Source organism: Porites lutea, chromosome 14 (genome assembly GCF_958299795.1).
Source record: "Porites lutea chromosome 14, jaPorLute2.1, whole genome shotgun sequence".
Lineage (NCBI taxonomy): Eukaryota > Metazoa > Cnidaria > Anthozoa > Scleractinia > Poritidae > Porites > Porites lutea.
In genome coordinates, this window is record NC_133214.1 from 21,308,994 (window position 1) to 21,323,993 (window position 15,000).

The 15,000-nt window shown below is 41.4% G+C and overlaps 1 protein-coding gene across 1 annotated transcript in view; it reads right to left on the reverse strand.

The window, feature by feature from the left end:
* Nucleotides 1–15,000, reverse strand: part of LOC140924055 (phospholipid-transporting ATPase ABCA3-like) — a 45,895-nt gene that overhangs the window by 20,070 nt on the left and 10,825 nt on the right. Inside the window, exons 8-19 of the mRNA XM_073374055.1 lie at nt 13,614–13,814; nt 12,958–13,054; nt 11,053–11,202; nt 8,970–9,251; nt 8,287–8,405; nt 7,476–7,622; nt 6,784–6,873; nt 6,472–6,656; nt 5,810–5,915; nt 5,340–5,428; nt 2,824–3,113; nt 597–788 (exon numbers count right to left, since the gene is read on the reverse strand). Coding sequence (XP_073230156.1) covers nt 597–788; nt 2,824–3,113; nt 5,340–5,428; nt 5,810–5,915; nt 6,472–6,656; nt 6,784–6,873; nt 7,476–7,622; nt 8,287–8,405; nt 8,970–9,251; nt 11,053–11,202; nt 12,958–13,054; nt 13,614–13,814 — 1,948 coding nt within the window. The remainder of the gene's footprint in view (nt 1–596; nt 789–2,823; nt 3,114–5,339; nt 5,429–5,809; nt 5,916–6,471; nt 6,657–6,783; nt 6,874–7,475; nt 7,623–8,286; nt 8,406–8,969; nt 9,252–11,052; nt 11,203–12,957; nt 13,055–13,613; nt 13,815–15,000) is intronic.

A 15,000-nucleotide genomic window follows, 5' to 3' on the forward strand; every position in this document is an offset into this window, starting at 1 on the left:
TCACACCTAAGGAAACTAGAATCAAAGAAACCTAGAACCTTCTATTGAAAATTCAAATGAAGAAAAGTGCAATTGCAGTTTTCTATTTAGGAATTTTTGGATTCCAGCAGACGTGTGAAGGTCATGTTTGCTGACAAAAACAAATTTAAGTGTTTCCCTTTGCTTGGAGCGAGACTTTTTTCATACAAACTCTACAAAAAAATGTATCAGGACCTTCAGGGACGACTCACTACGAGAGCAAGATTTGCTCAATACTAAGTAGTGCGCACACGTGAGCCAGCTTTATTTTGGCGGGAAAATGTGATAGCCAGCGTCATTCTACTACGGGTTTTAGCGAGAATGTCGTAGTGGCGAAAACTTGTTATCAAATATTAGAAGTTTAATCATTTTGCGATCAAGTTAGGGTTAACCTCATTTTATAATAATAACCGTGCTTCTCTGGTGAAAAAAGTATGATGAAGCTTTCCGGGATGTCTGATTTTTTTTTTGAACGACCTCGACCTCGAAACTAAAGGTCTTTATAGTTTTGCTAACCACTCGCAACACGTTTGCCTTGTCATCAAGTAGTTGCAAACAGAGGATTGGCAGCAACTTACAGCTTTCTTGCACTTGGCATTCAGGACCAGAAATTCATAATTACAGCATACGTCCTTTTTATCGTCCTTATACTGAAACTTTTTCCCCTCCACCAATATACTGTTTCCTTGGTTGCCACTCTGTATTTTTTGAAGATCCGATTCAATGTCTTTCAAGGTTACTTTTACGTCCTTTAAGTGTTTAGAAGCCACCTGAAAATAACAAATTTAACAGAGTTATGTTAGCCTCTATTATACAACAGATCTTTCTGACAAATGAAAAGGTATTACTTAAGTCACATGCGCGCCTTTGTAAACCTCAACAGGAGCGTAACGCCCATATAAGCACACACAACCGTGCGTAAAGCTGTTATCTGGAAAGAAATATGTATTTTTAATTTTTTTCCTGAAAACATTTTTATCATTATAATTGGAACACTGTTTAATTTTTCGCATTATATTGTGTCTTTCTGTTAGTATATCCTTTATCATTTTCAGTATTATTCCATAATGCTAGAGATAGGTAAAATAAACAACTGTTTCATTTTCCTTTGTATTTTATTTACTGAAAATGTCCTGCGGAAAACGCAGGAAACGACATTTCCGGGACCCTAAATTCAAAATCTCAAGCTACACCTCAGCTCAACACGTGACAAGACAACAGGATTGATGAATTATTTAACCGCAGATTTAACTTTTGATACAGTTATTCCCCCATGCAGACTAATTAACAATTACTGGACCAGGTTGAGCAAAATATCGTGATTTATCTGGGCGAGCAGATCAATTACTTGCCTTCGCCTTTGGCAAATAATTGATCTGGATGACACTGCGCATGAGCAGACCATTATTTGTACAACGAATGATAATAAGTATTATTCATTAAAATTTTGATGCAAATATCTCCTGATTGTTTCATTTCACAAGTAGTCAATATTTCTTTGGTTCATTTAGTACCTGAAAAAGACGTTAAGGAACGAGGAAATATCCAACTCACGTCAAAAAAGTAGGATAACCTATCAAACTTATGTTAGACTCTATAATACAACGGACCGCTAGGCATCCATGGTTAAGGTTATGTTCACACTAAACCAGATACCTCTTCGGGACAAGAAGACGGTACAGTGTGAACAGCAGCGGTCTGGAACTAGAACAAGTCATTCACACACATCGAACATCGTACCGCATCGGATGGCCGAGAGAGTTTGATGCACTAAAATCCAGTCCTCTTTCCTAATCCTATCCTAACTATTTACTTCTGACTCAGTGGGTTCCAGTCCTGTTCACATTACATCAAAGTATGGAACAGAACCTATCCCATATGTGACGCTCCCCTTTCGAAATCGGCGCGGCGCTGCTTCGCACTAGGGACTTTAAGATCCAACGACGCGAACGGCGATGAGAACGTCACAAAAACAATAGGTTTAATAAGCAAAACAACAACTTTGCACGTGCATCACACTTTTTTGTACATTTCTTTCCCGTTTTTGCACGATTACGACGTGAAAATGCCTAAATTCACGTTTTATGGGGGACGTAAAGAAGCAACGATGAAATTTTATTTCTCTTTCTGAGCTTGAATGTGGTCATTTGAAATTCACCTTCAGGAGGGTTCGCCTACATTTGACAAAGTAAGTGGGTAGGAATAATCGCTATAAAGACTGTAAGAACTCAAATTCACTTTTTAAGCGACGTTCTCGTTGCTGTCGCGTCGTTGGATCTAAAAGTCCCTACAGAAATGGCGCCGAAATCACTGTTCGTAAGCGGGAACAGAAGCCCTATCCGGTATGGTTTTCGTGTCAGCGCAAAAGCCTTCCGGTATAGTGTGAACACAGCTCAAAAATAAAATATAGAGAGCTTTTAATAATAGATTCCAAGACAAGTACGACAACGAGTACGAGATTTCCTCAATACTTAGTAGTGCGCGCGCGTGAACCAGCCTCATTTTGGCGGGAAAACGTGGTAGCCGTCTTCACCCTACCACGAGTTTTAGCGACAATGTCGAAGTGGCGGAAACAAGTTATCAAATGTTACAAGTTTTATCACTTTGCGATCGGGAGAGGGTGTAACCTCCTTCACCAAAGGTAACAGTGCTAACTTTTCTAGTGAAAAATGGTAAAATGAAACTTTCCGGGGAGTCTATATTTTGAGAATGTGCGAAAACTTTAAGCCAAATCTCGTACTCGTAGTCGTCATCATCCTTGAATCTAAAGCGCTCTATTAAAGAACGCGGGAACCTCCAACTCACGTCAAAAAGTGCCTTCTTTTTGTTAGGATCAACGCTAGGACGGAAGTCAGCGTAGAAGCCAATGTTGGGAACCCCTTTGATGCTCAACTTGGATAAGTTCAGTATGCGTGGAGGTTCATTCTGCATTGGTTCCTGAAGAGTCTTTATAAGCAGTAATGTCAAGCAAACCATCAACAGAGGTAGTATCAGCTGGGTTAAAACCAGTTTCTTCTCTCGTCTAGCATTCAGAAAACGTTTTAACAGCATTGCCTTGTATTGCTGCCATTTCAGGCTTAATCCAGTGTTAAATTCTGTCAAGAAAATTACACATATCAAGTTCAATGCTCTATTGAAAAGTGTCCTTTAGTCTTCGTTTCCTGATTAATTAACAATAGGCCCTTTCAGTGCAGCTAGTTATTCACGTGGTACAAAACCGCAGGACCCACTGGGACAGAAAACTCAAAGAGCTCACATCATTAACAGTAAGGAGCCGAAACCTGTAATCGCTTTTGATTTATTCACATTCTCTCGTATACAGATTTAATCCAATCAGAAGCCAGCTGGAAACTGTCCTCGGCTTCTGATTGGTTGATGTCTGCATGAAAGAATGTCAGTGAATAGTCCATTTTCGAGTTCGCTATAACCGCTGAATTAAAGAAGTGAAGACGCACTTTTTACAGCCTTAGCCTCAATCTGAAGTAATATACTCACAATTTTCAACGAGAGAAAGACCTGTTTATCACTCTGTCTATTGTGTGTATTCAAATTTCAAACACTTACTTGCTAGAATTTCTGAATATTTTACTTTACGTCGAGGCTAACCCTGTATGAATGTGTCATTAATGTTTATATTCAGCGGTAATTTTTAATTCGAAACTGGACTATTAAAGGAGGTCACACTTTTGGGTTCCTTGCTGTAAAACGGTTTCCTTTTTTTTTTCAGTTTGTTTTCTCCCAGTGCGTATCTTGCTCTCCAGGATGGCGGGTTTTGCAGGACGTGAATGACTAGCCGAGAGGACCTACGCGTTCGAATTTCTACGACTTAATAGTCAGCGAGGCGTGTAGCGCTGAGTTGCGCCCTTTGATAAGAGGAGAAGTATTCTAACTGATTCAGTTTAGTATGAGCGAACTAGCATACTGGCATATACCAAGGTTTGATGAAAATACATGAAAACAAGCCTTTGAATTGTATTCCCGAAAGGGTCGTTTGTTTGTAGGCATAGGCAAAGGTCGACGCAATCGTCTCGAAGATGGCAACTGTTACATTTTGAGAACATTAATCGGACCAACAAGTCAATGTCATATGATGAGCTGCTCACCACAGCTAGCAAGAAACCTTTATATTGTTGGCGCTTACATCAAGCGTTAATACTTCTTTTCAAATGCTTAAGTGGTACGGGACCTACTTATATTGGAAACCTTAAGTTTTAAAAAATGGCATGCACCGTATGGGCTATGAGGCGAGGGCTCGAATTTGGAATTAACTAATTTTAATCAACCAAAATTTGAAAGGAAAGCTTTGACTTATTTATCAACTAAGTTATGGAACAGTTCGCCCTCTCAGGTATGACGTCTTTCGAGGGATGCAAATGACTTCAAAAGTAAATTGCAAGATTGTAGTTTTTTAGAACGTGTCTTGTAGTTTTCCTTTCACGTTTTTGTATATAGTTTTTAGTAGGTTTTAGCTTTTTATATTTTATGTCTTTATTGCCATATATTTATTGAGTTGTTTTTAAAATAGAATAATATTATTTTATAGCTGTAATTATTATAGATTTCATTTATACGCCGGCGTTCGTATTTTGAACGAGTTTTTTACCTCCTCGGTGTAACGTGTTAAAATAAATGACTGACTGACTGATTGATTGATTGATTGTCATAAATAAACAACTAAATTTGTATTTCTTTCCATTTAAAATGTTAATTCCGTATTTTATGGAGGGGCATCATTTTTCAATTTGACTACTTTTTCGTCAGAAAATCCTAAAAACAATTTGCCAAAGAAGTTGCCATTGTCTTATTTTTGTTCATAGCGACGGATGGCTTCTCAATTTCTTTCACGAAATGGGCCATTTGCATGATGACATCATTTACTACTACGACCAGAATCCATCAGGGTTTTCCTTTCTTGTGCAAATTACGGCTTCTGTCATTTAAATCTCGCTGGGATTACCAAATTTAAATATGAAAAGAAAAACGAAAAGGATTCTGGTCGTAGTAGTAAAATGACGCCATCATGCAAATGGCCTATAGATAGAACTGGATAGAACTGAGTACGTTAGCCAATCAGAGTGCAGAATTCATAATAGTATGCTAGTTGGTTTCTACTGATTCGAGTTATCAACAAACAGCAAGAGCCTTGCAAGAGCACGACAATTTCAGAACGCAAAAATGGAATTCGAAGAATCACTCTCAGCCATAAGTCATGCGTTTCGACTGAAATCAGGCGAAAAGACTTCCAGTGAGTTGGAAAACTTGTCCAGTGCAAGTGTAACTTCAACTTTCGATTATGACTGACGGAAACTGTTCAAACCTACCTCCGACTGAGCTTGCTTCAGCCTCAGGTATAAGAATTTGGCTTGCTTCACCAGATACTTGTTCACCACGATGTTTTTGATCGACAACTCTAAAAAAGGAGACATAGAATACTATAAGGTGTCTTTGTGCGAACTCGTATTTTGGGTGATCAGAGCAAAGCTAGAGTGGTTTTGTACAAATTGGTTATATTACTGTGAAGAACTACCACAAAAATGTTGACAAGGGCTTCAAGGGTAACTTACGTTTTACTGTCGTGCGAAAACAACACGTATAGAACATTTTCACTCATGTGAACAGCAGCTGTTTTAGTTTATTTTTGTTTTTATCCAAGATATGGAGTGCAACTCCTACAGGATAACACAAATATCCCCGCCATTGCTTTGTCATCGATGCAGAAATACAGTAGACATGAGAAAACGATTTACGATTTTTACAAATTCTAGGCTTTTCTAAGATATACAATACTTACTGGTCATGTAGTGTTTTCTCAGCACCTTCCCCAACTTTCATGAACACCTCCTCTAATGTTGTCACTGAGACGCCGAAGCTTGTTACTCCATATTGTTCTAAATTATCTGGAGACAAAGTCTGCCTATTAGTCCATTCGAGTACATCACTGGGCGTCATACCGACCGATTATAAGTCGTACATGTAGCCCAATACTGATCCGAAGCTTTGGATAATATATGATTGGACCATCCATGGCTTGAGAAAACAGCCGACATTTCGTGACACCACCACTGGTTTCCCCGAGAAATGACGTCTAAGAAACGAGCGTATAAATTCCATAATGATGACGCGTCACTACCTAGATGTGGGTAGTGCTTCTGATTGGTTGAAGCAAATTTTCCACGCGGCACAACCAATCAGAAGCACCACCCACAGTGACGCGTCATCATTATGGAATTCCTGCGCTCTTTTCCAGGACGTCATTTCGCGGAGAAATCAGTGTCGGTTGTTTTCCAAGGCTTGACCATCCAACGTTGAAACAAATTGAAAATCTTAAGTGAACGTAGCAAATATTCACTTTTAAATTCAATGAGGCAGCGGGGAGGTATTTTAAACATACCAGAGAGCTAAAAGAGTGCGTCTTAAATTATAACATATCTGACTAGGTGAAAAATTACTCACTTTCTAACCCCGAGAAAAGCGCCTCAAAATTCTGTGAGCTTTCACTGGGCAGAACAAACTGGATTTCTGTACCGACCGCACTGATAATTTCCGCTTTTGGCACGTGGCTTTTCACCAGGTTGGAGATGACATCTTGATCACAGCTTTCTCTTTTGACCAAAGTCAAGTGATACCCCACGCCATATCTAAAGACAAAAAAAAACACCAGTGAAAGCTAGTTATAACATAAATGCACTCAATTAAATGAAGATACAACACTGGTGATAATATTTTAGCGTTACATTACAAGTAATTAAAAATGATACATCTAACCGGCTTTTGAGAAACAAAGAACTTCCACAACAACGTAACTGTCCATCAGCCATAATAGCGATTCGATCTCCAAGCAAGTCTGCTTCATCCCTGCAAAAAAAAAAGAATAAAATAAAATAAATCGGTAGATCGCAATTGATCTTTTCGCCCATCTGCATTGTTATGGAAACATGCTTAAGTTCACAGAAAGACGACCGTCGGATGGTTTATTCATTTCCGATTTTTTTGTATGAATTCAATAACTGTTTCGCTTCCAGCTTCAAAAACTCATTAATAATTCATAAAGAAAACACAAATGAAATTAATGTTTAGTGAGTGTTTATACCTGATAAAGACATGGCTAACTGTTACGTCCAATTTTTTAGACCAAAGTAACCCTAAATCTAACTATTAGTGTAAGAATGAGTTAATCTTTATCAGAGATTTTGAAGCCGTTCAAAAAATTCGCAGTCGTGTTTTATGAGGAGGCGAAGCCTCGAGTTTTTAAACCTGATGATACACTTCTGCTCGTGTTTTGAAAAGTACATCCAAAATCACTCAAAGTGAGGGAAGTTTCTTCTTTTTTTGTGATGTTGGCAATAAGCACCTTAAGACCGGAATTTCAAGATCCGAACCAAATAATGTTCTTAAGATCACTGTGTTTTTTGGCAACGCACCTTACATGCACCGATGTATACGAGGGCAACACTTACATGAAGTGAGTGGTCAAAATGATGGTTCGTCCTGCTTTGTGTTTCAGTAGCAAATCCCAGGTGCCTCGTCTGGCGTAGGGGTCCATTCCCGAGGTGGGCTCATCCAAGAAAACAGTTTCTGATCCTCCAATAAGGGCAATAGCGCAACTGTAAATAATAATATCAAACAAAGTACAATCTATGGGGGACTCGCGGATACATTGCTTAGAAAATAAGGAAGTCATGACGGATGTGATAAAAGAATACGAAAATATGTAGTTTACATATGAGGCAGTGGCAAGTTTTAAAGATTAAGAAAATTAAAGGTTTGTTTATGGTGGATAGGGCACTTGGCTTATCTAGCTACAATCAGTGACAGAGGTAGTTGACACACTTGTCTAAAAGGCGCCCTTTTATCAACAATTTCATTTATAATTCAATTCTGTTTAAAGGCCGCAAATCCTTCCACCCCCGAATCAATGTTGTTTGTAGTAAAAAAAACATTTCAGGGTGGGGGTGGGGGTACACAGGGGGAGCCGAGGGGATATATATGTCCACTATGCAAAAGGGGGCAATTTTATGAGATTGTCTCAACACTTTTGTTCCTCACTGTAGTATACAGACACTGCGCGTAAGTGTGGCCGAGGTTTTGAGCTCAGGATAACAGAGAACAAATTAAATCTAGCAGGTCATGGCCAGCGCGGGACACGGACCCGGGACCGCCGATATGCGAGTCCGACGCGCTGCCCACTCGGCCACCCTGCTAAACGTAAAAACTGTTTTGTCAAGGCGTAATTACTATAAACAACATTTTAAGACTTTGTTATTATACCTTAGCTTTCTTTTCATTCCTCCAGACAGTTTGGATGACACAGTATTGCTCTTATCCACCAGCTGAATGTCATTGATCATTTCGTTTACTTCATTGACAGCTTCTACACCAAACTTTCCCTACAAATAAGCCAACTACTACTCAGGAGGGAAAAATTCTTACAAAATAATTTCAGTAATACGGAAAACACGAGAAATAGTGTTTTATCACTTACCAAATACCGAATATAGGGAGCCCACAATGGTGGTACCTTTTCAAGTGATATTTGCAAAACTGGCAACTTTCCCATTCCACCCTAATCAATGTTGCATTTGGAGCAAGATGGGTGCACAACATTACCGGGGGGGTAGGGGGGGGTAGGGAGGGGAATATAGGGGATAAAGAGATCAACCCAAAGCCGATCCAATAATTTTTATTAGAAGTAGTGTTTTATGAAAAATTACTTGGAAGGGCATTTGCAGCTGGACGAAGTTCATTTGACCCCTAACTTTGATGTGTTGATATTGTGGCGAAATACTGTTTCGGGTGGTTTATGAAAGTTCTCAAATGACTTTTTGATAATAAATTAAAGCCAAAAAATCCGCCGAATTTTCCCAACTTGCGAATTCGCCGAGACTCATGATCGCTTCCCTTTGTTTTAAACGTATAACGTAAAAAAACTTCAGTGAAAGCTATTTTCATACCTTTAAGCTTATAAAGAAATCCAGATGCTCTTTGACGGTCAGCCTGTCAAACAATACATTATGTTGAGGACACAAACCAAGGCTTTCTCGAATGGCATCCATGTCTGAAGTGATACTCATGCCATTAACATCAGCAGAGCCGGTGGTAGGCGGAAACAGTCCCGTTAACATTGATATCGTTGTGGTTTTTCCTGCACCGTTGTGTCCTAGAAGTGCGGTTATTTGACCTTTGAAAATATTCAGCGACAGATCATCTACGGCCACCTTCGAGCCTGAAGATCCCTTAGGAACAGAAATATCGAAAAATGTTAGGTTTAAAAGAACAATCAAATCATTTTTCTCTTAAAATGGGTTACAAATTTAACTTGGAAATTCATCAACCTCGTCCCCAGGGCTTTTCCCTTAAAAAATGCCCAACCTCGTCCCCAGGGCTTTTCCCTTAAAAAATGGGTGGGGCGGGAAAAGGCCCTGGCATCGGCTAGTCACGTGTACAGCCTAAACATTCCTGAGAAGCTAATTTATATGCAACCCGCTGGTTTTGCGCTGACAAAAGTCGAACGGAGCAACAATGGCAAATAATAACATCGCGAACTATGTTAACATTTTCGCGTGCGTGCGATTCAAAAGCTTAAGATCCACTTAATTGCACATTATTCAAATGCTAGGAGTTTATGAAAGGGTGTACCGGCTCTACGTTATCGCGTACAAAATATGTCAAATGCCTACTTCATATATTCATCGTGATTGTGGAATTACTGTACGATCAAGCGGAAAGTGATTTTGTCCAATGTCAAACAAAAATGCGGATCTTTGCCTCCAGGATCTGCAGTGAATTTAAACAAATTGAACTTAATTGAAATATAATTGTTCATCAAAATGCTTTATGGAGTCTGGTCTTCTCTACAACCCGACCATGAAACAAACAAATCTCCGCACCGGATGCAAGTCAGCCCTCCGGCCAGGAACGATGACAGGTCACCGATCTGAAACATTTGAAGACCTCTTATATCTTTTCTCTTCCGAGGATAAGTACAAGGGATTTTCCTTATATTAAAGGGAAGATTGACCGATCGACTGGAACCAACTACAGCTCTGTGAATTTTAAATGGATCCAAGTCTTTCTTTGCTGCCAGCCGTTTGATCGCAGAGGTCAATGAATTTTTTAAAAATACAAGTCATACAAGATAAGTCTAAACCAGCGCGTGTCGCTATGATATGGCTGAGAGTTAAGGTAAATAGAACGAGGCTGTATACGGCGGTCTACTTCGCGAGAAATGAAATAAAATATTAGAAGAGTCGCGAAAACGGACTTTTCCAGTACAAACTTTATGCATGTACGATAGCTTGACTGTTTGTTATTTATATGTACTTATATCGCTCTATAAACGTTGTTATAAATGTTACTCGCTGTCCCCTTCATAGAAATCGGAGGAAAGCAAAAAATACTATAGCCAGTATCTGTGACAAAAAGGAAATCTTGTAAAACATTTCGTGAATCGTCAAGAGATCTAAAAGGCCGCCCAAGATCGAACGCTGTGAAGTTACGCATAATTTTAGCTTTTCACATAGCGCTAATTTATTACACCCAGGATTTTACGGTGTACGAGGGGACACGTGACCAGCCGATGCCAGGGCCTTTCCCGCCCAACCCATTTTTTAAGGGAAAAGCCCTGGGGACGAGGTTGTACATGTACATGACTAGACTACGAGCTGTCTCTCTTTTTTGAAACAGGCGAGAGACTAAAATGACCACACACGTGTACTCCCCTCACTAAATTTGACGACAAAAGAGAGACTGCTCGCAGTCTAGTACATAACAAGCCTTGAGCCTCAACAAACACAACTTTTTCATTCTTCATTCGAAAATGGAGGAAAGTGTGTAAGTATCACTCCATATAAGTGAATCTAATACATTCTTGGATTCCGGATTCTTGAATATCGGATTCCAATCGTTGATGGGATTCCGGATACCTTGAGCTGTATTCCTGATTCCAAAGTCTAGGATTCCAGATTTTCCCCTATTCCGGAATCCGGATTCCCTAACATGGGGCAATAAGTATAAGAACAGCATGCACGCATATACCTTGAAAACTTTCCGAAGCCTTTTAATAGCAACACCAACTGGTAAGTCCGGTTCATCTTCAACATCTGCCTTTCCATCTGCCTCGTCATCAGAAGAATCAGCACCACTACTCACGACCAATTTCATTTCCACCTCTTCAGCAAATTTAAGCTGATTTAAAAGTTAACGAGACATAAACATGATGATGTATTGCAGTCTAGAAGTAGAGGTTAATGCCCGGTGAGGATCATAACACATTTCTGGGAAACTACTCACCTACCCCTCCCCTAAATCAGCATTTTGCCCTACATGAAAAGCAAGAGCGAAAAGTAAGTGTTGGTGTTGGCTTAGGGGGGGGGGGGGGGGGGGGGGGGGTAGGTGGGCAGTTTCCCAGAAACGTATACTGATCCGAAAAAAGCTTGTCCCGGGTAGTCACTCAACTATCCGAGCTACCCTGGGCGAGCCAAGGTTTCCTACATTTCCTCAGGAAACTTGGCGAACCGTACCGTATACATGAGAAACAAAAGTTGGCTCAGCAAGCAGGGTTCACACGCTTTCTCGGGTCATCCTTATTTGACAGCAGGAATCACACGCTTTCCAGCGTCACCCTTATTTGACAGCAGGGTCACACGCTTTCCCGGGTCACCCTTATTTGACGGCAGGCTACACACGCTTTTCCGAGTCACCCTTAGTTGACGGCAGGGTTCACACGCTTTCCCGGGTCACCCTTATTTGACGGCAGGGTTCACACGCTTTCCCGGGTCACCCTTATTTGACGGCAGGGTTCACACGCTTTCCCGGGTCACCCTTATTTGACAGCAGGGTTCACACGCTTTCCCGGGTCACACTTATTTGACAGCAGGGTCACACGCTTTCCCGTGTCACCCTTATTTGACAGCAGGGTCACACGCTTTCCCGTGTCACCCTTATTGGACGGCAGGGTTCACGCGCTTTTCCGGGTCACCCTTATTTGACGGCAGGGTACACCCGCTTTTCCGAGTCACCCTTAGTTGACAGCAGGGTCACACGCTTTCCCGGGTCACCCTTATTTGACGGCAGGGTTCACACGCTTTCCCGGGTCGCCCTTATTTGACGGCAGGGTTCACACACTTTCCCGGGTCACCCTTATTTGACGGCAGGGTTCACACGCTTTTCCGAGTCACCCTTATTTGACGGCAGTGTCACCATCGCAACTGGGCCAACTTTTCTCCATATAAACATTCTGGCTCGCCAAGCCGGGTCAACTCGGTCAAGGCGGGAGCGCCGTTGTCAGCTCTTGGCTCGGATAACGGTCAACTTTCTTTCTCCAGTAACCGCTTGCTAAAGTTAACTAGGCTGGGATGGTGTTCCTCTTCCCCAGGACAATTTCTCTCCATATAAGTGGGGCGTAAGTCTGGATATAATTATCTGGGTGAGTGAAGTTAATAAGGCTGTTAGTAGACTGAAAAACACTCGGGTTTTTTCTTTAAATCGGTTTTGCAAGTTGCGAAGTGCCCGAGTGATAGTTTCGCGCGAAGCGCATGGGCCTCACACGTGTGTGGCGAGAGAAGAAACACGGGTCTCTCTTTCACGTCTCTCCTTAGTCTCACTCTCCGTTTTTACCCTGACTCCAGGCCTTTCCTTTGACATATCACGCGCACGCTCTTAACAAAGGCGAAAATACGGACTGTTAGTAGTCTATGCTGTTGATGGTGCTGATTGATGTTTGCACAGACATTGTAGTAGTCATCAACAGCCACTTGACCGGTTTCGTAACCGCGCCTGGCAGAGGGACAGAAAGTATGATCATGAAATTCATTTCTCGTTTGGACATACCTCATCGTCGCACGGTAACTTCAACTAAAACAAACAAACATAAGCATAATTATTTTCATCATTAATCCTTCCTACTTAGAAACTTTATAATTGCCAATTTATAACGTTTACCTTCGGGCTGTTAACACCACACCAATACGACGGCAAACATGGGAAGTAGAATGGTTTAGGAATTCCATACTCCCCAGGAAATACCACCTCAACATACCTAGTGAAAAAAGGTGATGTCGATGTGAGTGAATTTCTTTCCCTTTTGTGTTCTAGCCATTTAGACCGTACACTCACCGACTACCGCAAACTGCCGCTTATAAAGTTACTCATAAGTCCACCCCCACCCCCACCCCCTCCATTCAAGAGCCCACGTAACTGTGAATGATAGAGTACATCTCATAAGAAGCCCCCTTCTAGCTTGTATTGAAATGAAGTTTGAATTTTTTTATGAAGTTTAGAAGCTTAATTAAAAACCAATAAATGCAGAACGAATTTTACTCAGCACTGCTATAGCTTGTTTCTTTATTTCGGTTATAAGCCTCCTCGTTGCCGCCCCGCCCCCCCACCCCCCACTTTGGTTTGATCTCTATGTGGTTCGTTATATTTACTACACTACTAAGCTTCCTCTTCACGAATTTAAACCCCTCTACCTATGACCCCCCCCCCCCCCCCCCCCCTTAAAACCCTTACGAAGATGTATAAAGTCCAGGGCTTATCAAACGGAAGTTTACGTCGGTAATCATTTGTGTCTTGCTTCACATTTACGCCCCACTCACCAAGTGATAGTGCCAAAAAGTGCACACTCGGCTAACAGCATGCAAAACACCCAAACCATATTGAAATTCTCATCGGGTGAAGGGTACCGGGAAACCTGTTTCCAAGAGATTCCAACTCGGATTGTCTCAAACTGCGCGAAGAGTTTGGCTGCGAGACCCAAACAGGTGTTTGGCAACAGACAAGCGCCAGCCTTCTGTGATCTGTAAAGGAAATCCAAATATACATAGATTGAAGTTTTCCAGTTGATATGCAAACACGCCTATCGGCAGTGGTCATTAGAAGGACTAGAGCGTTCTAATCTAGATGATCTGATATCAACGTAAGATCCGACTTGGCAATTTATTACAAGGCTGATTTAGCAACAGAACGAGAACGTCATTTGACGTCAGGAAAGCGCGGGGAGAGGACTAATCTCGACTTCCGGTGCCCAATTTGCTGCTCTGCCATTGGCCAAACCAGTTGTTTGATTTGCGCGCGCAGTCGTCAACTGACGTTCTCGTTCTGTTGCTAAATCAGCCTACTAGTTAGTTTGTACCCCACGGCATGTGCGGCACTCCTCAGATAAAATTGCCCATGAAAAGTTGGTTACAACATACGCTAATACTACATACGGGCGCGCAGAATTTGAATCAGAAACTATTCGGTGAGAATGGAAGATGTAAAGCTGCTAAGAAGAAATTTGCGCGCGTGTCTGCAGGGAGCTACAAGCTCATTTCGCTTGTTCAAGCTCGCCAGATCGGGTCTGCAGATTAATGTTTATGTAGCCTGCGAATCCCGGGGGGGGGGGGGGGGGTTACTTTTTGTGGGGGGTAAATTTTTGCTGGGTATGTGCCGCTGGCCTCTACCCCGTTATAGTCTATTCTGTGACCAATTATAGACCCCATCTTAGTCACTTTTGGGCAAATATGTAATTTTCGCGATCCCAATTTAGTCACTTTCTGTTTTCATGAATTGAACTATTTTTTAAACTGAGTGAAGAACACTTTACTTTCCACCTACAGTGCAAACACTCTGGTAAGTTTGCTAACAGTAAAATAGGAAGAACTGTCTTACCCCAAAAAATCCGAAAATGTGCGACCCATTCTAAATCTATTGAAAATGCGACCCCATTATCGTCAATCCAGTCGTGAAAATGCGACCACATCCAGCAGCACATCCCCATTAGCCTGTTATAAGGAAGTACCTCCCGTGAATATAGCCATCTCTCCTCGCTCCACGCCGCAAGGGACATTTCACAGCAGAGACACAACACTTAAACACATCTTCATCGTGGTGCAAAAAATAAAATGTCTCCAGCAGCGAGGGAGAGACGTCTGAAACAGTAGCGTCATACAGGAAGACTAGAGTTCTTTCTAGGAAGTAGCCTAAAGAGCGTAGGCTCAAAAT